The 25,691-nt window shown below is 38.9% G+C and overlaps 1 protein-coding gene across 5 annotated transcripts in view; it reads left to right on the top strand.

The window, feature by feature from the left end:
• Nucleotides 1-25,691, top strand: part of nmu (neuromedin U) — a 59,645-nt gene that overhangs the window by 14,342 nt on the left and 19,612 nt on the right. For 4 of the 5 annotated variants that reach the window (XM_059989226.1, XM_059989225.1, XM_059989228.1 and 1 more), the window contains 5 exons: nucleotides 18,900-18,958; nucleotides 20,063-20,110; nucleotides 20,205-20,258; nucleotides 22,379-22,408; nucleotides 22,510-22,560. In XM_059989226.1, the coding sequence (XP_059845209.1) occupies nucleotides 18,900-18,958; nucleotides 20,063-20,110; nucleotides 20,205-20,258; nucleotides 22,379-22,408; nucleotides 22,510-22,560 (242 nt within the window). Of the gene's footprint in view, nucleotides 1-16,492; nucleotides 16,713-18,899; nucleotides 18,959-20,062; nucleotides 20,111-20,204; nucleotides 20,259-22,378; nucleotides 22,409-22,509; nucleotides 22,561-25,691 lie in introns of those variants that run through there. The other variant, XM_059989227.1, reaches the window with a different exon arrangement.

The raw sequence follows: 25,691 nt of genomic DNA, 5'->3' as shown, positions 1-25,691 counted from the left end.
GATTTTGAACAATTTCTTTTCTTTGGTATTCACTAAGGAGAAGGATATTGAATTGTGTAAGGTAAGGCAAACAAGTAGGGAAGTTATGGAAACCATGTCGACTAAAGAGCAGGAAGTACTGGCGCTTTTAAGGAATATAAAAGTGGATAAATCTTCTGGTCCTGACAGGATATTCCCTAGGACCTTGAGGGAAGTTAGTGTAGAAATAACATGGGCTCTGACAGAAATATTTCAAATGTCATTAGAAACGGGGATGGTGCCGGAGGATTGGCATATTGCTCATGTGGTTCCATTGCTTAAAAAAGATTCTAAGAGTAAACCTCGCAATTATAGGCCTGTCAGTTTGACGTCAGTGGTGGGTAAATTAATGGAAAGTATTCTTAGAGTTGGTATATATAATTCTATGGATAGACAGGGTCTGATTCAGAACAGTCAGCATGGATTTATGCCTGGAAGGTCATGTTTAACAAATCTTATTGAATTTTTTGAAGAGGTTATGAGGAAAGTTGATTAGGGTAAAGCAGTGGATGTAGTCTATATTGACTTCAGTAAGGCCTTTGACAAGGTTCCGCACGGAAGGTTAGTTAGGAAGGTTCAATCGTTAGGTATTGATATTGAAGTAGTAAAATGGATTCAACAGTGGCTGGATGGGAGATGCCAGAGAGTAGTGGTGGATAACTGTTTGTCAGGTTGGAGGCTAGTGACTAGTGGTGTGCCTCAAGGATCGGTACTGGGTCTAATGTTGTTTGTTATATACATTAATGACCTGGATGATGGGATGGTAAATTGGATTAGTAAGTATGCAGATGATACTAAGATAGGTAGCGTTGTGGATAATGAAGTAGGTTTTCAAAGCTTGCAGAGAGATTTAGGCCAGTTAGAAGAGTGGGCTGAATGATGGCAGATGGAGTTTAATGCTGATAAGTGTGAGGTGCTACATTTTGGTAGGAATAATCCAAATAGGACATACATGATAAATGGTAGGGCATTGATGAATGCAGTAGAACAGAGTGATCTAGGAATAATGGTGCATGGTTCCCTGAAGGTGGAATCTCATGTGGATAGGGTGGTGAAGAAATCTTTTGGTATGCTGGCCTTTATAAATCAGAGCATTGAGTATAGGAGTTGGGATGTAATATTAAAATTGTACAAGGCATTGGTAAGGCCGAATTTGGAGTATAATGTACAGTTCTGGTCACCGACTTATAGGAAAGATGTCAACAAAATAGAGAGAGTACAGAGAAGATTTACTAGAATGTTACCTGGGTTTCAGCACCTAAGTTTTACAGGGAAAGGTTGAACAAGTTAGGTCTTTATTCTTTGGAGTGTAGAAGGTTGAGGGGGGACTTGATAGAAGTATTTAAAATTATGAGGGGGATAGATAGAGTTGATGTGGATAGGTTTTTTCCATTGAGACTAGGGGAGATTCAAACAAGAGGACATGGGTTGAGAGTTAGGGGGCAAAAGTTTAAGGGTAACATAAGGGGGAATTTCTTTACTCAGAGAGTTGTAGCTGTGTGGAACAAGCTTCCAGTAGAAGTGGTAGAGGCAGGTTCGGTATTGTCATTTAAAGTAAAATTGGATAGGTATATGGACAGGAAAGGAATGGAGGGTTAGGGGCTGCGTGCGGGCCAGTGGGACCAGGTGAGAGTAAGCATTTGGCATGGACTAGAAGGGCCAAGGTGGCCTGTTTCCATGCTGTAATTGTTATATGGTTATATGGAAATATATTAAATAAATACATTCTGATGAAGTTGTGGTGAAGAATCTTCAAAGTGAAACATCAACTTTGTTTCTGTTCAGATTCTGCCTGAAATCAGCCTCATCAACATCTGTTTTGCTTTCAGATTTCCAGCATCTACAGTTCTTTTGACGTTTGAATATTTATTGTTCAGCACTAAATTTGCTGACATGCAAGATAATGTAATGGGTGGGTGGGGGTAGTGGGGCTAAGCTCCCTCTGCTTATTAAATGCTCCCAAAGTTGTGTGTCTCAAATAGCCTCTGACTACCAAGTCCAGCTCCTAGCCTCTGCGTGGCTAGAACCATTTCTACTGACAGGAGAAAGGACAAAGGCAGGTTACTGACACCTTAAAACCAGTCCTTTCAGGCAGATGGGGCTCGTCAGCTGGGGGTAGCAGGTCATCCAGGAGAAGGAAAATTCTGATCTCAACCCTCTGCTGCCTTGCAGCTAATCTCACTCACTGGAAGGCTTTGGGAGTAAACCCCATGAAAATATCCAGAGCTAGAATCCCAAAGGTGGTCCGAAGTTGAGTTTAATGCTCACTGGTAACTCCTGCGATGGCAGTGGTGCTAAAATGTTTTGGTCTCTGCTGCTCCTTTGGATTCATCAGTTGTGTGGAAAGGGGGAGCCTGCTACATGGACAGCAGCTTGCTCCCCATGTCATCCTTCCCTGGCTTGTGTATCATGTAGATAGCTAGGACGCCGCATCTGTGGTCAACCTCCACCAAGTGCCTCAAGATAGTAAATTTTACATTTAAAAAAAAACTCTCCTCTGTAAAAATATTCCTTTAACTTCTGTCTTCACTTGCATACTACTTCATGAAGTGTATCTTAGTCAGCTGTGTGGGAAATTGAAATCAGTTCTGTGAATACTTGTTGATACAAATCGAGGTTACTGTCCACAACCGACTGACATTCTATTTGATATTTCAGCTTAGGTCAAAATTCCTTAAACCTATCTCAGCTTGCTACTTGCAGTGTTCAAAAGGTCCAATTAGAAACAGAAATGTCAGTGTTGATTAAGTGAATACCATCTAGCATTCAACTAATTGAGCCATTTCAAATATATGATAAGCCAACTCTGACAGCAGAAAGCTATTTTTATTGAAAGTTAATGCACCAAAGCAATGTCAATTTCTCAGCAAAGAACAAAGTGTACTGGAAAGCAAATAAAAGTATCCCTTTGGACAAATGATACCAATAACACAGATGGCACATTTTTCAAGATACTTCACATCGTTTGTAGCTCCAGAATATTTGGGAGAATTTTTTCACGTTTCTAAGCTTTTCATCAGAATAGAGCAATTTCCTTTCAAAATTCAACAGTCTTAATAAAAACTGCATGAGTGATGCTCTTGAAGATGAATGAGTCTTCTAAGTTATTTATCAGTTCCAGTTTTTCTTATACTTTCATCTCACTTGCTTTTGCCTCCTCTTGGTGCACACACCTACATGCAGTGGCCACTTTATCAGTACTGTATCTCCTGTACCAAATAAAGTGGCCACTGAGTGTATGTTTCTTTGTATGTTCATGGTCTTCTGCTGCCGTAGCCTATCCACTTCAAGGTTCAACGTGATGTGGCATTCAGACACGCTCTTCAGCACATCGTTGCTGTAATTGATGGTTATCTCAGTTACTATCACCTTCCTGTCAACTTGACCCAGTCTGGCCATTCTCTGACCTCCCTCATTAAAAAGATGTTTTCACCTGCAGAACTGTCACTCACCAGATGTTTTTTGCTTCTCGCAGCGTTCTCTCTAGAGACTGTTGTGCATGAAAATCCCAGGGCATCAGTAGTTTCTGAGATAATTAAAGCACCCCATGTGACACCAACTATCATTCCATGGCCAAGTCACATAGACTCTATGCTGTACTGCATGTTGTGGGGGCTGGTGGACCCCATTGTGGTTCCTGGTGACCACATCTGTAGCAAGTGTTGGCTGCTCGAGGAACTCAGGCTCAAAGTTGATGACCTGCAATCTCAGCTTCCTACACTGCAGCACATCAGGGAGGGGGAGATTTACCCGGACGCTGAGAGTGGGGGCTGTAGGAAGGATGAGCAAACTAAACGTGTCACCATAGTTCAGAAAGCCATTCGAGACCGGGGTGAGAAAAGGATAATATAGTCAGTGGAATAGACAGAATTCTCTGTAATGAGGATATAGCGTCCCAAAATCTGTGTTGTCTGCCTGGTGCCTGGGTTTGGGACATCTTATCTGAACTGCAGAAGAATTTGCAATGGGAGGGGAAATATCCAGCTGTTGTGGTCCATGTGGATACCAACAACATAGGTAGGATGAGGAAAGAGGTTCTGCTGAAGGGAATTTGAGCAGGTTGGGATTAAATTAAAAAGCAGAACCAAATAGGTAGTGAAGAAACATGGTTGTAGGCTGGAGAGAATTGGGAATTAAATAATACGGAAGGACAGGGAGGAAATAGCACTCTTAATTAAAGACGAAATCAGGGTGATAGTGAGAGACGATGTAAGATCTAAGGAGCAGAATGTTGAATCTATCTGGGTAAAGGGAAAAATTTCACTACTGGGAGTTGTCTATCAGCCACCGAATAATAACATTACGGTGGCACAGGCAATAAACAGAGAAATAGCCGAGGCATGTAAGAATGGAACAGCAGTAGTCAGGGGGGCTTTAACATGCACATTAGATTGGGTGAATCAGGTTGGTTGAGTCAGTCTTGAGGAGGACTTCATCAAATGCATCTGTGATAGCTTTCTTGAACAGCAAGGGAATGTGCTATCTTAGATCTGGTCCTGCACGACGACTCAGGTAAAATTAGTGATCTTGTAGTTAGGGATCCTCTTGGAAAGAGTGATCACAGTATGATTGAGTTTCTCATACAAATGGAGGCTGCAATAGTTTGATCTAAACCCAGTGTATTATGCCTAAACAATGGAGATTTCAGTGGAGGATTTGGCTACTGTAGAATGGGAGCACAGGCTAAGTGGTGGGGTGGTTGAGGAACAGTGGAAGACTTTCAATGAGATTTTTCACGGTGCTCAACAAATGTATATTCCAGTTAAAAGCAAGGACAGTAAGGGCGGGGAAAGCCAGTCTTGGATAACTAAGGAAATAAAAATTTTACATGGAGGTGACTGGAGGTGGACCCAAGTGCAGGACACAGGCACGGAGACTTGACACAGACACAGATTTGGACATGACTAGGACTCAGAACTTGGAACTTGACTTGGACTTGGGTCTTGGAACTTGGAACTTGACTTGGACTCCGAGCCGGGACTTGGACTTGACTGGAACCCAGAGACGACAACACCAAACAAAGACAGATGATTAGTATTTTGCTCGGAGGAGTGACAAATGGTCAGCAATCCACAGCTAGACACGAAGAGACAGAATTCCCAACTTGGAGCAATGGCAAACGGCCGGACCTACTCAGCTGGGAACGAGATGACAAAAACAAACAAAGACAGACGATATGTATTGCGGCTCGGAGCATTGGCAAACAACCTGCGATATTCAGCTGGACACAGTATGACAAAAAAAGACAACGACAGTCCATTTGTATCTCGACTCCAGGTAGCACAGGAAGCAGCAAACGGACGGCAAAACTCAGCTGGACAGCAGCTCTCAACTTGACCCAGCAACAGTGGATGACAGGCTTTTGACTCGACCCAGGAACAGCAGGCGGCAGCTCTTGACTCGACCTAGGAACAGCGGATGACAGGCTCTCAACTTGACCCAGCAACAGCGGATGACAGGCTCTCAACTTGACCCAGCAACAGCAGATGACAGGCTCTCAACTTGACCCAGCAACAGCGGATGACAGACTTTTGACTCGACCCAGGAACAGCAGGTGGCAGCTCTTGACTCGACCCAGGAACAGCGGATGACAGGCTCTCAACTTGACCCAGCAACAGCGGATGACAGGCTCTCAACTTGACCCAGCAACAGCAGATGACAGGCTCTCAACTTGACCCAGCAACAGTGGATGACAGGCTTTTGACTCGACCCAGGAACAGCCGACAGCAGCTCTTGACGACCCAGGAACAGCCGACGGCAGCTCTTGACTTGATCCAGGAACAGCCGACAGCAGCTCTTGACTTGATCCAGGAACAGCAGACGGCAGCTCTTAACTTGACCCAGGAACAGTGGATGCCAGGCTCTTGACTTGACCCAGCACAGCGGATGTCAGGCTCTCAATTCGACCCAGGAACAACGGTTCAGAATGAGCAAAGCTGCACTGTTGATGTGACAAACCAGCAGCGAGTAGATGAAAGCCGGAGTCTTTGAGCTGCCGGTTCGAATGAAGATCAGGTGCCCAGTGGAAAATGGGGAAAAGGAAATTAACTGAAATGAGTAGTCAACAGACCTGACCATGACATCAAGAAAGCATCAAACCAAAAGCTTGTGTGTACAAAGTTGCCAAGGATAGTGGGAAACTGGAAGATTGGGAAAACATTAAAAAGTAGCAAAGGACCACGAAGAAAACAATAAAGAAAGGAAAGATAGATTCTGAAAATAAACTAGCACAAAATATAAAAACAGAAAGTAAAAGTTTTTATTATATAAAACTAAAGAGTGACTAAAGTGAATGTAGGTCCTTTGGAGGAGGAGAAGGGGGCATAGATATTGGGTAAAGAGGAAATGGCCAAGGCTTTGCATGACTATTTTGAGTTGGCTTTCATGGTGCAGGACATGTTTAACATGCCAAGGAGAGATGTTATGGATGTGATAGGAGGTGAGGACCTCGATACGATAGCTATCATGAAAGAGGTAATGCTGAGCAAACTTGTGGGTCTGAAGATAGATAAGTTCCCTGGTTCTGATGGAATGCATCCCGGGGTACAGAAAGAAATGGCAGAAGTTATCGTAGAGGTGTTGGTGATAAGTTTCCAAAATTCTCTGGACTCTGTGCGAGACCTGGCAGATTGGAAGATAGCAAATGTCATACACTGTTCAAAAAAGGATGAAGGCAAAAGGCAGGTAACTATAGGCCAGTTCATTTAATATCTGTAGTTGGGAAAATGCTTGAAGCTATCATTAAAGAAATAGTATGAGGCATCTGGAAAGCAATTGGTCTTGACAACATAGCATTGGAGCAGATAAAGCATTTTGGACAGTAAGCAAAGAAATGGCTCCTACAATTGTCCAACTGCTGTCTGGCAACACACAAGCTCCCTAATATTTGGCAGAAATCATATGTCATAGCCCTATTAAAGCCCGGAAAAGATCCCTCTGATCCTAAGAGTTTTTGGCCAATCTCACTGCTTTGCCACACCAATAAGCTGTTTGAATGCCTGATACTCAATAGGATAACACCAGCTCTAGATGAGAAGATCATCGCAGAGTAAGCAGGTTTCTGCCCCGGCAAATCAACAACAAGCCAACTGCTCAACCTCACACAATGTATCGAAGATGGTTTTGAGCAAGGGATGGTAATAGCTGCTGTTTTTGTAGACTTGTCAGCAGCTTACAATACAGTGAACCACAGACATCTCCTCAGCAAGATCCTGGAGATGACAAAAGATATTCACTGAACAGAGCTGTTAGGAAGCATGTTTCAGAATGGCCGGTTTTGTGTTGAACCAGGTGGAAGCACAGCAGGTGGTGATTTCAGAAGAATGGCCTTCCTCAGGGAAGTGTGCTTGCTCCGCTACTGTACAACATCTACACAAATGACCAACCTATAGATGATGTCACACACCGTTTTATATATGCTGATGACTTGTGCATCACTGCCCAAAGCACTGATTTTAACACCGTGGAGAAAACGCTTTCTGAGGCCTCGGAGGGACTAACATCCTACTATGAAGAAAACCACCTCCATGCAAACCCATCAAAGACACAAGTTTGTGCTTTCCGTCTCAGGAACCGTGAAGCCAAAAGGCAGCTTAAAGTGACCTGGTGTGGATCCACACTGACGCATTGCGAGCACCCTATCTGCTTAGGAGTCACCCTTGACGGATGCCTCACTTTCAAGCACCACATCAATAAAACAAAGGCAAAGTGAGCACACGAAACAACATCCTGAATAAGCTCACTAACACAAAATGGGGAGCAAGCTGGAAAACATTGCAAGCCAGTGCACTTGCTCTTTGTTATTCCACTGCTGAATACGCCTGCCCTACATGGGAAAGATCTACTCATGCTAAGAAGATGGATGCCGTTCTGAATTCAAGCTACCAACTTATCACAGGTTGTTTAAAACCAACAAACACCAACAGCCTATATATCCTGCTGGGTATCACACCCCCGATATACGAAGAACAGTAGCCAGCAAGAAGGAACGACTCCGTCAGACATCAGATGAGCTGCACCCTCTACGTGGTCACACACCTACACCCAGCTGCCTAAAGTGAAGGAAGAGCTTCATGAACAGTGTTGTTCCATTACAATCAACCCCATCTGAAGCTCACATCACCTTGTGGAAAGACCAGCTCGCCAGTCTCAAACAACCCCCAACGATGGAAATTCCACCGGATGAAAGTCTTCCCCCAGGAGCTAATGGCAGCTGGGCAACCAGGAAGTGCCTTAACAGACTCAGGACTGGTGTAGATCGTTCAAAGGTGTCACCAAGCACATGGGGATATGCAACCAGCCCGTCAACTTGTGAATGTGGAACTGAGCCACAAACTCTGCAACATCTCCTGCGATGCCCATCGCTAGAGGAACCCTGTACTGTTGCCGATCTTGCCGAATTCAACATCAAGGCACAAGGGGCCAGGGCCAGGTACGGACTGTCTGTGGACATGATAAGAAGATCTGGAAAGAAATGGATCCATCTGTATGGATTCAGCAAAGGCAGGTCCTGTTTGACAAACTTACTTTAGTTATTTGAGGACATAAGGAGTGCAGTGGATAGAGGAGAACAGATAGAAGTGATTTACTTGGATGCAGCATAAAAGACTTTATCTATAAGGATGCATAGAGTTGGGAGTGATGTATTAGCATGGATAGAGGATTGGTTAACTAATAGAAAGAAGAGAGTTGGGATACATGGGCAAACAATGGTGGAGGATTACAAATACCTGGGGATACGAATTGACAATAAACTGGACTGGTCAAAGAACACTGAGGCTGTCTACAAGAAGGGTCAGAGCCGTCTCTATTTCCTGAGGAGACTGAGGTCCTTTAACATCTGCCGGACGATGCTGAGGATGTTCTTCGAGGCTGTGGTGGCCAGTGCTATCATGATTGCTGTTGTGTGCTGGGGCAGCAGGCTGAGGGTAGCAGACACCAACAGAATCAACAATTTCATTCGTAAGGCCAGTGATGTTGTGGGAGTGGAACTGGACTCTCTGACGGTGGTGTCTGAAAATGCAGGTAGGTGGAGATGAGTCCATGGCCAGATCAATCATAATCTTATTGAATGGCAGAGCAGGCTTGACAGGCCAGATGTCCTGCTCCTGCTCCTATTTCTTATGTTATCACATTTATTAAACGTTCGGATGATTGGTCCGAGCAACAACTGAACTGCTTAACCATGTCTGCATGTTTTTATGGATTGAGTTGCTGCCACATGATTGGCTGATTAGATATTAGCATATCTGTGTACAGATGTCCTAATAAAAAGGTCACTGTGTCTATATGAAGATGTCCCAAATATATATACAATCATTATTTGGTGACTCTTTTCCTTTTCCTGCAGAAAATAATGACCTCTTCTAAAACAGAACAGAATTTCCAAGCCTTCTGTAAGAAGCAACTTATAGGTCAATCAGAAGAAAAGGAATCGTACATCTTATGTTCGCAAACAAGATGTCTAGATGTCTTTCTATTTTTTATGCCCTCTCATTCAGTCAGGAACCAGGCAACTTCATGCTGTATGGAACTTCATGCTTTTTGCTGCTGTGTATCTTATCAATGTAATACTAATTCAGCTTTATCCTCACTTCAGGCACTTTCCAGCTCCAGGGTTCATCAAATCATAAAACTCCCCAAGAAACATTTTAGTTACCACAAACACTAACATAGATTTCATCACTAAGTGTACGAGAGAAGCGTTTGTAAATAGTGTACTGGGGTTGGAGTAGTGTGAGGGTCAGGCACAGATATAGTTTAAAAGGGTATGATTGATCAGATTGCAAAATTAAACCATGCTGGAAAGCATCATTAAAATCTTACATGCTTACAATTATAAATATTGTTCTGAATCTATCAGATTTAGGATGTGACAGTGAACTTTCTATCTCGAAGAATTTTGTTGAATGCACCAAGCTTAAGGAATGATCAGTGGCTTGAGCAGTTTGTCATGTTATGAAACCAACCTGAGGAGTCATCAGAATTGTGGTGAATACATAAGTAGATTGTATTTAATTTAAATAATGATTTTCTGAAAATAACAAACAGCTCTTGTGTTTTGAAAAGATCAATAACATCTCTATGCTGACTCACAGGTTTAATGTGTCAAATTTTGCAATACTCTTTACTTCATAGGGCAGCGACATGTGAAATAGATTTCTTATCTGGAAAGTGAAAGGATCAATACACAAAGGCTCGTAATACTGTATATTATGAAGACGATGAGACATAAGAGCAGAATTAGGCCATTCAGCCCATCATCTGCTCTGCCATTTGATCGTAGCTGATTTAGTTTCAATCCCATTCTCATGCCTCTCCCCATAACTTTTGATGCTCTTACCAATGAAAAACATATCCCTGTAACCTTTGATGCCCTTACTAGTCAAGAGCCTATACCCAATGATGTGGCCTCCATAGTTGTCTGTGGCAAATGATTTCACCATCCTCTTGTTCAAGGAATTCCTCATCATCTCTGTTCTAAATGGACATCCTTCTATTCTGAGGATGTGCTCTCTGGTTCTAGACTCTCCCACTATTCGAAACATCTTTTCCACATCCACTCTATCTAGGCCTTACCAAGTTTGATAGGTTTCAATGAGATTCCCCCTTATTCTACTAAACTCTGGAGAGTACAGGCTCAAACACATCAAACATTATATGTTAACAATTTCATTCCCAGGATAGTTCTTGTAAACATATTCTGGATCCTCTCTAATGCCAGCATATCCTTTCTTAAGTATGATGCCCAAAACTGCTCATCACACTCCAAATGTGGTCTGACCAATGCTTCATAAAGCCTCAGAATTACATCACTGCTTTTGCATTCTAGTCCTCCCAAAATTCAAATCAGTTCAATTAGTTGTCATTTAACCATACATGAATATTCATGAGTACGGCCAAATGGGAAAGCATTACTATGGCTTGATGCACATTTAATAACAAATATTAAATTAATAATCACATTGATTTTGCCTTCCTTACTACCGACACAATCTGTAGCTTAACCAACCTCCAGTCAATCCTGCTCTAGGACTCCCAAGACCCTTTACACCTTTGAATTCTGAAATCGCTCTCCATTTTGAAAAATAGCTGACACCTTTATAACTTCTATCAAATTGCATGGAAATACACTTCCCTACACCATCTAACATCTTCCACTTGTTTGTCCATTCTTCTAATCTGTATGAGGCCTCCTGCAGACTTCCTGCTTCCTCAGCACAGCCTGCCCTTCCACCTATTATTGTATCACCTACAAACTTGGCCACAAGGCCATCAGTTTTGTTATTCAGATCATTAACATATAACATGGAAAGTAACCCAACACTGGCCCCTGAGGTACACATTCATCACTGTCAATCAGAAAGGGCCCATTCTTTGTCTTCTGCCAGTCAGACAGTCTTCTATCCGTGCTAGTATATTCCCTGTGATAATGTGGATTCTTCTCTTGTTTCACACTCCATGCATGGCATCCACTAACTCTCATTTATCTATCTTGCCTATTATTTCCCCAAATAATTCCAACAGATTTGTCAGGCAAGATTCCCCTTAAGGCAATCATGCTGACTTCAACCTATTTGATCACATGCTTCCAAGTACCATGAAAACTCATCCTTAATAATGAACCCCAACATCTTGCTAGCCATTGAAGCCAGGCTAACTGGTCTGTAGTTTCTTGATGTTTTGCTTCCCTTCCCTTCTTATGGAGTGGAGTGATATTTATGATTTGTAGTCCTCCAGTAAAGGTGAAGTCATGGCAGTAACAGAAATGATCAGTAAATATTTAAAACAGTGATGAACTGCATTGTATCAAAAGGTTTAATATGTTATTGTTGAAGGTGCACCAAAGGTTAATGCCTCCATATGGATTTGAAGGTTATCTTTCAGTTTAGTGACAAAGTTATATTTGTTTACCCACCCACATCCATTGTACCTATCTAATAAAACTAATATGCAACAACATTGAATAGAAAAGTGAAAATATCTACAGGTATTTATAATGAAGGTGTAATATTGCTCTAGTTTAATATCACAAGCAAGATGTTTGTGTTGCTAGGATCAGAAGGTATAATTTACACAAAATGTAAAACTGCAGATGCTGGATACCTAAAGTAACTCTTTTCTTTATATGAGTATAATTTAATGGCCAGGTCATAGCAGTAATAGAAGTGTTCATCTTATATCAAGGCATTTACTGGGAGCAAAGTATAATTAGTGGTATGCCCCAGGTATCATTGCTGAAGACTCAACTATTTGCAATCCCTTTCAATGACTTAAAGGGCAAAATCTGTAGTTGCTAAATTTGTTGACAGAAATAAAAATTGGTGGGAAAGGAAGTTGTGAGGGACTTAAAAAGTCTGCAAAGAGACATACATATCATATGTGAGGGGGGCATACATTTGTTGAATGGAGTATAATGTGAGGAAATGTGATATTATTAACTTCAAGAATTGCAGGATGCTCATTCTATTCCTGTGAAATACATTACTTGGAGTGGATAATGAGTAAGGGTTCTTTCTTAGTCCGTTCTTCCTTCTCTTCTGCGGAAGCAAATATTGGAAATATGGGCAATTTTATGTGTACATTAAGTGTAAAAATAATTTTTTAATTATTTAAGCAATGTTACCTGATAATAGCCTTCTTGTAGGCTATTATCAATCTTTTTTTCGCAGTCTGGACTCTAACAAAGTTTAAATTCTTGTAATCAATGGAAAATCATAGGGTTTTCCATACTAAAGTATCTTTCTCCAGAAAAAGAACATTCTTTTGAAAAAAATTAATTTACAAATCAAGATCTCATCAAAGCAATATTACCAATTCATTTTTCTAAATGAGATGAAATTGTCATGCTTCCAAAAGCAGAAATTCAACAATTGAGCAGTGAATCTTTTAATGAAATGACCCTTAAAATGCCAAGGTAACAATGCTCAGAGATAAGATGATCAGTGACTTTTGATTGTCTCTAATTACAACAGTATCTAGAAAAGGGCAAGGCATCTGAAATTCTCAATCTGATGTTGTTGATGTCTCCAGTGCAATCCTGTTGAACCACTGTAGTTCTAGGTTCTAGCAATCACAATTAATTGGAAAAACATTTTCTGAAAGAGATAATTTGTAGAATTGAATCAGGATAAACATTACAGTCACAAACGTAATAACATTTTTGTTAGCTAGGAAAAATAACATCATTGTTATCGATATGTCTTTCTTCCAAATTATTGTTTTATATTCCAACAATACTTCGTGGCTTGACAATGCTGATAGGCAATGTTTAATCAAAATTTCAGTTCTGAAATTCTTTTTAAGTTAGTCTGTCAAGTTTTTTTTGTGAGAATTATTGGTCCAAAAATGTTTTGTATCAGTGTTCAGTGTGGAAGAAATTTGCAGTATGCCAGAAGTTCGAGAGTGTCAGGAAGCAGAAATATGTGAAGTTTCCATTACGTGGAAAAAGGTTCTTGGGAAACTGAAAGGTGTGCAGGATGACAGTAGACAGTGTGTGAGGGAGGATAGGCAGGTGATAGAGAAGGGGAGCGCTCAGACCGAAGATGTAGGGGGAAGGAAGAAAAAGATAATAACATTGTTTGCACTGTTACGGATAAATAGAGTGTAAGAGGTGGAGTGTTTCTTAAATGCATCTATTTTAATGCTAGGAGCATTGTAAGAAAGGTGGATGAGAGAGCATGGATTGATACCTGGAAATATAATGTTGTAGCTATTAGTGAAACATGGTTGCAGGAGGGGGGGTGATTGCCAATTAAATATTCCTGGATTTCGTTGCTTCAGGTGTGATAGAATTGGAGGGACAAGAGGGGGAGGTGTTGCATTGCTTGCCAGAGAAAATATTACAGTGGTGCTTTGGCAGGATAGATTAGAGGGCTCACCTAGGGAGGCTATTTGGGTGGAATTGAGGAATGGGAAAGGTGCAGTAAAACTTATAGGGGTGTATCATAGACCACCTAATGGGGAGCGAGAATTGGAGGAGCAAATTTGTAAGGAGAGGTTGAGATTGTGGGTGTAAAGACTGTAGAGGCATTAGTAACTTTCTTTCAAGAATCAATTGACTCTGGCATGACTCCAAAGGAAGGGAATATTGCAAATGTTACTGCACTCTTAAAGAAAGGAGAGCGACAGAAGAAAGGAAATTATAGGCCAATTAGTCTGATCTCAGTAGTTGGGAAGATGTTGATGTCAATTGTTAAGGATATGGTTTCGGAGTACTTGGAGGCACGTGATAAAATAGACCATAATCAGCATGATTTCTTTAAGGGAAAAGCTTGCCAAATAATCTTTTGAAATTCTTTGAAGAAGTAACAAGCAGGATAGTCAAAGAAGAATGGGAGAATGTTGTGTACTTGCATTTTCAGAAGGCCTTTGACAAGGTGCCACACGAGGTTGGATAACAAATTAAGAGCCTCAGGTATTACAGGAAAAATTCTAACATGGATAAAGTAGTGGTTGATCGGCAGGAGGCAAAGAGTGGGAATAAAGAGAGCCTTTTCTGGTTGGCTGTTGTTGACTAATGGTGTTCCACAGGGGTCTGTTTTGGGACTGCTTCTTTTTACATTATTTGTCAAAACTTGGATGATGGAATTGATGGCTTTGTGACAACATTTGCGGACGATACAAAGATGGTTGGAGAACAGGTAGTTTTGAGGAAGTAGAGAGCCTACAGAAAGACTTAGACAGATTAGAATAGGCAAATAAGTGGCAGGTGGAGTATGGTGACGGGAAGTGTATGGCCATGCACTTTGGTAGAAGAAATAAATTGGTAGACTATTTTTGAAATGGAGAGAAAATTCAAAAATCCGAGCTGCAATGCAACTTGGGAGTTCTTGTGCAGGATTCCCTAAAAGTAAATTTGCAGGTTGAGCTGGTGGTGAGGGAGGCAAATGCGATGTTAGAAGACTAGAATATAAAAGCAAGGATGTAAAATTGAGACTTTATAAAGCACTGGTGAGGCCTCACTTGGAGTACTATGAGCAGGTTTGGGCCCTTTATCTAAGAAAGGATGTGCTGACATTGGAGAGGGTTCAAAGGAGGTTCATGAAAATGATTCCGGGATTTAAAGGCTTGTGATATAAAGAGCGTTTGATGGCTCTGGGCCTGTACTCACTGGAGTTCAGAAGAATGAGGAGTGACCTCATTGAAATCTATCAATTGTTGAAAGGCCTTGATAGAGTGGATTGGAGAGGATAGTTGCTATGGTGGGGGAGTCTAAGACCAGAAGACGTGGCCTCAGAATAGAGGGGCATCCTTTTAGAATGGATGTGAGGAGGAATTCTTTCCAAAGCCAGAGAGTGGTGAATTTGTCGAATTCATTGCCACAGGTGTCTGTGGAGGCCAAGTCATTGGGTATAGTTAAGGCCGAGGTTGATAGATTCTTGATTAGTCAGGGCATGAACGGATACGGGAAGAAGACAGAGGACTGGGGCTGAGACAGAAATAGATCAACTGTGATGAAATGGTGGAGCAGACTTGTTGGGCCAAGTGGTAATTCTGCTCCTATATTTTATTGTCCTATGGTCTTAAATGTTGACTGCTGTTTCTAGCATGATCACACTTCAAAAAAACTGGAGAAAAATAACTACATAAATAAGCATTTCCTTCTGTTGCCTTTCCACAGCTTTGTTCCTCTGTCCACAGTTGTTCTAGTTTTAATACTGGGATGCTCATACATTGAGTCCGAATTATTTGCGTGAGCTATGACTAATGAAGGTCTCAACACATTCTTATGAAGCATCATTTTCCATCTTCCTTCAATCACAACAATTACAATAGACAGCTGCGTAAAAAAAAACCAGACGTAACATTTCAGGTTAATGATTTGTCACAGGAAATAACTAAAGGTCAACCATCTGAAACCTGAACTTTCATTGAAGTTTAATCTGGATGGTAAAATTGTGAATGTGTATTTTAAACGCTGAATGATTATAACAAACTGAGCACCGTGAGCAGCCTTGGGAAAATGCCCAATTTACTGTAAGCATTGCTTTGACTGCTATTTAGAACAATTAATCTGCTTTTGTTTCGTTTCATTGTTAGTACAGCAAACAAGAGATTCAGCCGAGCGTGCGCATATGTTGCTATACTCAAAGGCCGCAGTAATGAAATTAAAAGTTAAAAGTTTTAAGTATATAGGCATATTTCCCCTTCGTGCAATGACATTCCCTGTTCGGATCAAGCTCACAAACTAAACAGTTTAGAACATTCGTACTTCATCGTAGCGTTCCAGGTTATATAATTCAATTACTGGACAGGAATTGGATAAGTTATGTTCGGGACTCGTTCCCTAACTTTCCAAAACCACGGAGCAAGTTCCCGCTGTCTTTGTAGTACCGATGTGGCACCACTACTTACAAGGTGACCACAAGCACATCGAGCCGGGGGGTGATGATGGTTTGAAGAAGTGTTTTCTGAGTATGAATGACACAGCCATCTCGTTCATTCACGTGACGTTTGATCCTGTGGGCGCTGACGCGTGATTTAATTGAAAAGATTCCTGAGATGGACGGCAATAAAAGTGCGGACGTCTCCGAGCTGCTGGCTGAGAGCGTGGCGACCATGCTGAGCTCCGAGCCGTGCTAGTACCGAGAAACAGAGAGAGCGCCGCGCAGCATCCGTCAGCATGAAGCGCCACCATTCCTCCGTCGTCGTACTGGCACTGCTCCTTCTCTCCTGGGGCTCCTTCTCACAAGGTAGCTCTCCCACTCATCATCACCCACATTCATCAAAATGTTGCTACAATTCCTGTTCAGCTCACATTTCACTTTGGACATTTTCTCGGTGCTTTCTTTCCTGTTATAATCGTTTCACTTTGTACTTCTAAGCGACTGACTTGAAACCTGTTTGTCTCTTTTTCTCCTGTTGCTCGTTCCTTTAGTTGTTGCTCTAGAAAACTTTTAAATTAGGAACGCCAACAAAGAAGTGCGTCTCCGCACATTGGGTGTGTTTTATGTGCAGTATCGTGTCAATTTAAAAATCGCGGAGATAATGTGGATGTAGAAGGGGATTTAAAATATTCTGTATGTGTAGAGGTTGCATTAATCTATTTCTTGACCCAACCTGTCCAGCACTGTTAGCAATCTGTACAAATGAACATGAACGGAGCTTTGCCTGAACATGGGAATCTATCGGGTATAAAACGTTTTGCATACTGTCCGTTGAAGTACAGGTTGAGCAAAAGGAAAAGTTGTACGGTGTTTAGTTGTTCAAATAGAAGGAGCAAAGATAGATTTTCCATTAAATATTTAATGTTGAGCTTCCCTGTTCGTTCACTGCCCTCCATTCCACCCTGTTCAGGTTGGTAAAATTTTAGCAACATTACTGGACTAGGTTCAGCTGTCTGGCCTCGTGATCCACTAGTTGCAAAGCTCAAAACACACCAGAATGCAAGGGATTTTAAATTGAATGAAATCATACGCATTTAGGAAATGGTAGCAATAATGAAACTGCCAAGTTACCCATTATGGTTTTCTAACAACCCTCAGGGAAGGGAACCTCTGAAATCAGGCTCTGACATGGCCTATTGCTTCTCAATTAGTGTTAATGTCCTTGTGATAATCATGAATTAATTAAAGAAAAGAGATGGTATTTTGAAAAAGAATGGTTTTCACTTAGTAATTCCACAACAAATCAAGCTTGAGGATTGCATTAGTTTAATTGACTAGGGTAGAATAACTCACTTGTAATTATTCTGTATGATAAAGAAAATACCCTTTTGATTGGTTGAGATCATTGTAAGTTTATTTTTATGTTTTATTTTCTCAATTCTTTAAATGGACTTTGTTTTAAGTTGCCAATAGAGATTCTATTTAAATAAAAAAAACTGTTCCTGGAACTCACAGGAAGATTAGGTAAGTAAAGAAAGTAATGTAACATTGCTTTCTTAAACTTGGGAGAAAGATTGTTCGAGAAGCAAGATTGTTGCTCTTATCTTGTATCCAAAAATGTCCTGGCTTCCTATATAAAATAAATGTAATTGGTTCTTGGGATAGAGGAATATAGTCAAAAGAGACTGTTCAGAGAATGGAGGCATTGGAGTTTTGAATGTTTGCTTAGGAAAAATAAAGTGTACATTCATCCTAATCATGCTATTCAAACTCCTAAATTAGGAATGGTTATAAAGTCTTGATTTTTTTGAAAATAGGCAGCCATTGTTCATGTATTCCTTGCTCTAAAGGAAAGCTTTGAGATTGTATTTTAAATGTAGCTGTAGTTTGGGTAATAATTTATAGGCAACATAGATCTAAATTACTATCTAAAACAGAGCTACCTTTTAAAATTAGAAACACCTAACATGATAGTAAATTTAGAGATGTAAGGATTAACTATTTGAGATAATGATGCATGGTACAGTACTTAAATATAGGCTGCAATGTACAGGAAGCAACTAGCTCCCCCCTCCCCCCCATCCACTCTAAGAGTAGAACTCAAATTATCCTATCGAAGTAGTTTTAGAATTGTATATGCATAATCATATTTCATTTTAATTTTCATATGGAAAGCTAAAATGTAAATGGAGTAAACAAAATAACAACTAAATTTTCAAATATTATAGCCCATAATTTTAAACTTTTATTATTTATTTTACTACTTCAAAATGTAATTATATAATTATCACAGATAATTTTGCATATAAAATAGAAAAATAATTGAATAGTATAATCATATCTCCCAATTTTTATTTCTACTGAGATTGCTGTTTCCCATACACATTTTACATTACTGCATCACCAACATTACCCTTAATATTCTTAAAAATAATAATGAAATACAGAACACAAGTTAAAAATATTTGCTTTGTCAATTACTTGCAATATGTTTGTAGGAGTTTATGGATTTCCTAAATGCTGGTGTGTAATTGTGTCTTGTGTGTTCTATAGGTGCTCCTACATCACCACAGAGGTTTGTAGAAGGACACGAGTTACATCTATGGAGAGAGGTAATCATAAGCAGAGTTCGAAGGACTTAAATCTAAATAATCTCAGTTCTTTTGTTTTTAACATAGCAAAGCAAGGAGAAAAAACGTTTTGTGTCACATGTCACAATAGTTATCTGCAAACACAGAAGCCAGTATTTTCTGGAAATTATTTCCTAATTGGTGCTAAATTGTGTAATTTATCAGTAATGTAATTATTTATAGTTGTCCACGATGATAAATGCATTTCTCCTACATTCTTCGCAAACTCATTTTTGACTCACTCAAAGAAAGTGCTTTTAATAATGATACTATCATAAATCAGCCTAGTTCTGGGAAACTACATTCCTACTGTATTTTTTATTCCATAAGCGAGATGTTTTAATGAGAATAATGGATTTCTATTTTTCTGTACAGTTTTCCCATTTCTGTTCATTGATATGCAAGCTAGATGAATGCAAATCTATATATGCATTTACAGTGATTTTCTATTGTTCATAAACTTTAATGGTAATAAGTATTTGAAAATTATTGTAATAATTTTATCTTTTTTAATCATTATAATGAATAATAATATATATTGATTTTTTTCAAGTAATCTCATATTCATGTCTTGTACTTTATATATACTTTCCCACAGTTTTACAGTTTTCTATCATTAACATTTATAATCTGTGTTCAGATGATACAGGAATTCTTGTAGTCATCTTTAATGAAAAGTATAAGATAAATATAAAAGTAATTCTCATATCACTTGCATCTAGTAAATTATATGAGAATTACAGCTCCGGACCTTTTACAATATTGCTTTTTTAAATGAAGTCTTTCCAGGTTAGTTTTTTTTCTACATTATTTATCCTATGGTTAACTTCCAAGTTTTGTTTGCAGTGACCAGATTATTTCTGTGAAAGTTCAAAGAGAGTGCAATTTAACTCTTCCTGTTTTAGAAAAGTATTTGTTTAAATTTGTATGATATTGTTTAAAGAAATTCCATAAATCAATATTGTGGAGTCCTCCCTCCATTTGTCTTAGAAAATAATTGTTCAGATGTTTCTGTTATAGTATTGATTGATCAGAATTAAATCAAATAGAGGAAACATTTTCTAACTTCTGCATTATCTCTTCCAGATAGATGATCTGTGCTCATCCTTTCTCTCTGACAATCGCCAGCAACAGGTGAGAACCAAATAATTATGTTGGACATTTATAGTATTCATAGATTTATAAAAGATTTTAAAAACTCTGATGAATTTACATTTTGCTTTACCAGCCAAGCACTACATTTGAAGAACTGTGTTATATGGCCTGGATAACTCTGCAAAAGGTATTTGTTTTATTACAATGCACTCAAAGAATTACATGCAATGAACTGGCTTGAACCCAATATATGTTTGCTTTTCATCACTTTAAGGTTAAACTATCTGACAGAGAATTTCAATGTACTCTCTTGTTCTGTAAGATTCTAAACCAGGAGCTGAGAAGTGGGACTAAGGTGGATAGCATTTTTTGAGTTCTACTGTGCCAATGGGCTAAATGGCCTGTTTCTTTGCTGTAAGTTTCTTGGTTTAGCTCATTAAATGACTGTGGAGTAAGATATAAATGTATGACCTCTGCTTTCAAAAAATAAGCTGGCTATCAGATATTTCAGAACTGGTTAACTATTAATTTTAGTTTTGTAATATTGCAAATTCTAGAAAGTACTCTTCTTATTGCCATTTATTCAAATTAAACAAAGAAAAGTTAATTGCTGAACTCAAAGATTCTCTTACTCCGCATGCCTCTCAAAATGTATCTGCAAAAAAAAGACAGTATATGGGAGGGATCTGTTTATGCTTCTTCCTGCCTTATAGACTTGACTGCACTTAGTTTCTTTCTCAGCTTTGATTTGCCATTTTGATTTGAACCATTTTCAAATATGTTCTAAGAACTTACGAGGTGCTATTATCCATTGTAATACTGAGGGAGGAAGGTTTCCATTATTTCCGCGTTTTGCAGTTTTGTCGGTCTGCCTGACCTTGCTGAAAAATATTAGAATCTGAATGGAGAAAACTAGGCCTTCAGCAAATGGAAAATTCACGTTGTCTAGCAAATGTGGCTCGTAATGGGAGAGATTTGAGCACATTTAGAAAAATCAGAGAATAGGAATAGTAATAAATGAGAATGTTCACAAGATAGTGGTGCAGTGCTGACAGAATTGCCTTCATAAACTCATTTGCAGCTTTCTGTCCAAATGAACATATGGGCTAACTGCTGACATTGAGAAAACTGATTAGGGATAGTTTGTTTCACAAGCAGTAATCTTCCAGGCCAATATAATGCCTTTTCAATACAGACTGGGTGAAAGTTAAAGCTTAATATCCAATTGATAAGCAACAATCTATTAATAATTCCCCCTTAGTGCACAGGCAGTGTCAGATGTTAAATGAATTCTCCACAACTACAAGATTTCTAATGTAATATGATGAATGACTTTATAAATCCATTAAAAGATAATATAAATTATTTTTTGATCTGTAACTTTTTTTAAGGCAACTTTGAATTTCACATTGTGCTGATTTCAGACATATTTTAAATGCATATTTTAACAGCTTCACATCATTTTTTCACTTTGAAAATTTATTGCAATGGAAATTAAATTATTAAATCTCTGAATTCAATCTTGGAAGCTGAGAACAACACAGAACCACTCGTGTTGGATTTTGTTTTTTCCTCCTTGAGCTCAGCTCCTCATGATCGTATCCAAGATAGGGTAGATTATACTCTGACGGCAGAAGGTCTTGCAATTACAAATCAAATCCAGGTTTTGCTTCTGTGCATTTCTAAAACTGAGAAAAGAGCAATGATTTAAAGTGTGATATGAATTAGTGGAAGATGATGCTCCACATTTCTCATCCTGCATTAATGGATTGATAACAGGAAATTTTTATGACCTCATACATCATACTGACCAAATTATGTTTCCTCAAGTTGTATTTGTAGTCACAGCTGTGTAATTTTAATGAAATCGGAGCAACCTGCATGTTTTTGAGCTTGTGATTAGAATGCTTTTCCATTCTCTAATCCTTCTCATAATTGATGGTAACTTTCTCCTTTGACGTAGCTGTGCATTAAATGTTTTTAACAGTTAAAATCACATGATATCACAGAACTTTGATGAAATCTAGGTGGGAACCGAGATGGTTTGGCAATACCCCAGAGGTAAAGGTTACGGTGCTAGCCTAGTGTGGATGATAATGTTGTTACTGATGAATTAATATGAGTGAAGCTAGGAGAGCATGATCCCATGCAAATGGACAATGATGTAATTTTACCGTACAGATATCCATCATACTGTTCAGTTTTAATGAATAGGTGAATATTCTTCTTTCATTGAATATTGTATACCAGCTTGTTTTTTTTTGCTTTCTAAAGCCATTTTATATTAATGCTTCACAATGTTTGCAGGATTCAGAAGATAAAGGAGAAAGCAAAAGGGTAAGCAGTATATTTTGCACTGTATGAGAGATAATAATCTAAAAGCAGGTATAAGTAATTGGCATATGCTTCAGTAAAATATTTCTTTTTTTTTTGTACAGTTCTTATTTCATTATTCTAAGACCCATGATTCTGGCAATTCTGATTTTATGGTAAGTGGTTTGAATGCTGTTCTGAAATTGTCTTAAAGTATCAGCTGTTTCTAGTTTAGACTTTAATTTAAAGTTAGATAACAGTGACTATAGTTTGAGGCTTAAAGGGTATTGTTTCCCTATTCATTGTAGAAACTAAGTGACTAAAGAGAGTATTGGCTGAAAGATCTGAAATACAGTGGATTCTGGTTAATTGGGATACATCAGAGTTTTACATTTTGGCCCAATTTAGCAGCTGCCCCAATTTGGAAATAGTTAAAAAATATAAAAAGACAAACTACCATTTAACTGTTTAACAAATTATGTATTTAAATGAAATACAGAAAGTCTTGGAACACTGTCACTACTATTACAGTACCATAAAACTCTATTAGTTTCTAATAGTTATTGACAAAGGATACCATGATTTTTGATTGACTGTAAATAAGCAAAATTAACGCAGACACCTAGTACAGATAATGGATTACCCTCATACAATGCTTTAGGTAATTGCCTTCTCCAAATCTTCATCTTCATTGTAACATTCAAGATGTTTGTCAATATCTTCAAATTCTTCATAGTTCCTGAATTGTTGAAGTAGTGAAATTGTTTCATTTTCACTTATGGCTTTTTTTTCTGCCAACTCCAAGCCTGAATGCTTGAGACTGAAGTGAGCAAAACAGTTCTGAATTATCTTGCTGCTTATTTCTCGCAAACTATCAATGGCAAAAATCACTGCTTTTTGAACACAAGTGCATTCAACTGACACTATTTAAAATGTTCACTCTGAGACAGTGTAGTGTCTAACAGTCACACAAATGCATGGAACTGTGCTAGTTAGAAACTGTACAGCAATTAGTGGCATAGTGATCTAAATAAGTGAAAGGAATCCTGGCTATTTTCTCAATTAGTTTTTTTGTCTCAAATAAGCAGCTGTCCTGATTAACCATTGCCCCAATTGACCAGAATCCACTGTACTGGAAATGCACATCAAGTGAGAAGTCAGTGATTCCTTTATCACAACAGGCAAAAGTTAGATGTAACAGAGTTCAAGTAAGGGAAAGGGAATCTGGAAAGAGGACAGAACAAAAAAATTGGGGGAAGATGGAAAAATTAAATGACAAAACTAATCTGTAAATTAAAAGGCAATGTTATCTGTAAGAAAGTTGGTCCAGAGGTGAGGTAAATTGGAATAGCAGAAACATAACACACAATGTTATCTGAGAAAGTTGAGACACTGTTCATTTTCTGAAATTGCTGTAGAACCCATAAAATTGCTTAATCTCTGTTCAGAAGCTGAAGTGCTTTTCCTGGACTATCTTGTTTCAATGTAGAAAACTGAGATGTCAGAATGGCAATGCTAGAGGGATAGAGAATTAAAATGACAAACAGAAGTTGAGAGTTATGCTTGCAAACAGGTTGAAGATTGGGCAAAATAATGACCAAATCTGGGTTTGGTCTCCCAAATGTAGAGGATGCTGCACCATATGCCTGACTCAATTGAAAGAATTGCCATATTCTTTCACATGGATAGTGTTTTTTGGATAGAAGGAAGAGTCAAAGCAAAAGGGCATATATTACATGGAAGTGTCAGAGGAGGGGAGAAAGAAATGTTGATTGCCATTTGAAATTAGACTAGTGTGTTTCCGAGGATATGATGAAGTGGACAAGAAGGGATAAAGGGAAGGCGACCCATTGGATTTGGAAGCTAGCAAATGAAATTGAGGACAAGGAACCTAGTTTTGAACCCGGTTTTGAGCAAAGATGAAGGAATGAAAAAAAGTGAGAAATGAGATCTACTAGGTCAATAGCTCCTCTAATCCCAATGAAAGGCAATCCTCAATTGAGAGGGGGAAGCTGAAAAACAACATTCTTTAAAGATAAAAATTTGAGAAGAAATGGGATAGAAATGAAAAACTGCTGGAATAGAAAAATCCTGTCAGGAACTAGGGCATGCTGAATTGTAAGTCCAAGTTTGTTGTCATCAATAGACCCATAGGGCATTTGTGACAAAGGTCTTAGCCCCACTAGCTTCAGAGAAATTGAAGTAAAGGAAGAAAGATGGTAATGGACTGTGCAAAGCTGAGGGAAGGATAACAGTTAGAAGCCAAACTGAAGAGGTTTTCATGTAGGATAAGTGTAAGAAATAGAATCCATGCAGTCATCAATGAACCAGAAAAAATCTGAGCAAGGGGATTTGAATAGGATTAAAACCACAAGTTTTCCACATTTCCTGAAGGCCCTGTTATTTGTAAAGGACCATAGTCTTAAATTCATATATTTGATGAATTAATTAATCTTGATGTTAAATTATAATTCAGAATCTATTAAGTGATTAATAAAACAATAGAAGCCTGCCATGTGTCTGTCTCTATCTCTAATGACCTTCAGCCCAGACACACAATTTGGGAAAACAGGGACAACAGACCTGTAAAGTGTAAAACATCGTTCATTATCTCATCTTGGGAGATGCATTCGCACACCTCCCCAGACTATCACAACATCACAAACTGACATTTTGTCTTTGAGCTTCCATTTTATTCCGGCATTAACTCTTTCCCTACATTAAGTAACACGTAGGAGTCAGTGGGCTTAGAAAAAGCATTCTGAGAAAGACGAAGCCAATGGAAAGAGAAGAAAAAGTCGGGAAAGCTGAAGAATGATAGAAATTGGAAACAACGTTAATGATATAGAACACGTAACACAGAAGAGTACTGCACACAAACAGGCCCTCTGGCATGTAATGTTGTGCTGAACCAGTTGAATTGGTAATCAAATGGCTAACTGAACTAATCTCCTCTGCCTACACAATGTCCATATCCTTCCATTTTCCTGACATTCATGTGCTTATTTTTGACTAAGATATTATATTAGAAGAAGAGTTGAAGGTGGAACTGATGAGGGCTGGGGGAAAAAATAATATTGAGTGCACCCCTACCCAGCATTTTTATTTATTTATATATATATATATATATATTCCTATAGTGAAAACATTTAATGGAAGCAGTAGGAGTGAAGGAGAGTTAAACCAAACTGAGATACCTGTGTGGAGTTTGTATGTTCTCCCTGTGGTGGCAAGTGTTTCCCTTGTTTGCTATGATTTATTCCTGCAATTCAAAGATATTCTGGGGGGTAAATTAGCTGCTGTTATT

This window comes from Hypanus sabinus, chromosome 14 (assembly GCF_030144855.1).
Source record: "Hypanus sabinus isolate sHypSab1 chromosome 14, sHypSab1.hap1, whole genome shotgun sequence".
Classification (NCBI taxonomy): Eukaryota; Metazoa; Chordata; class Chondrichthyes; order Myliobatiformes; family Dasyatidae; genus Hypanus; species Hypanus sabinus.
Note: the sequence above shows the minus strand (reverse complement) of the source record. Positions and strands in the feature narration are given on the sequence as shown.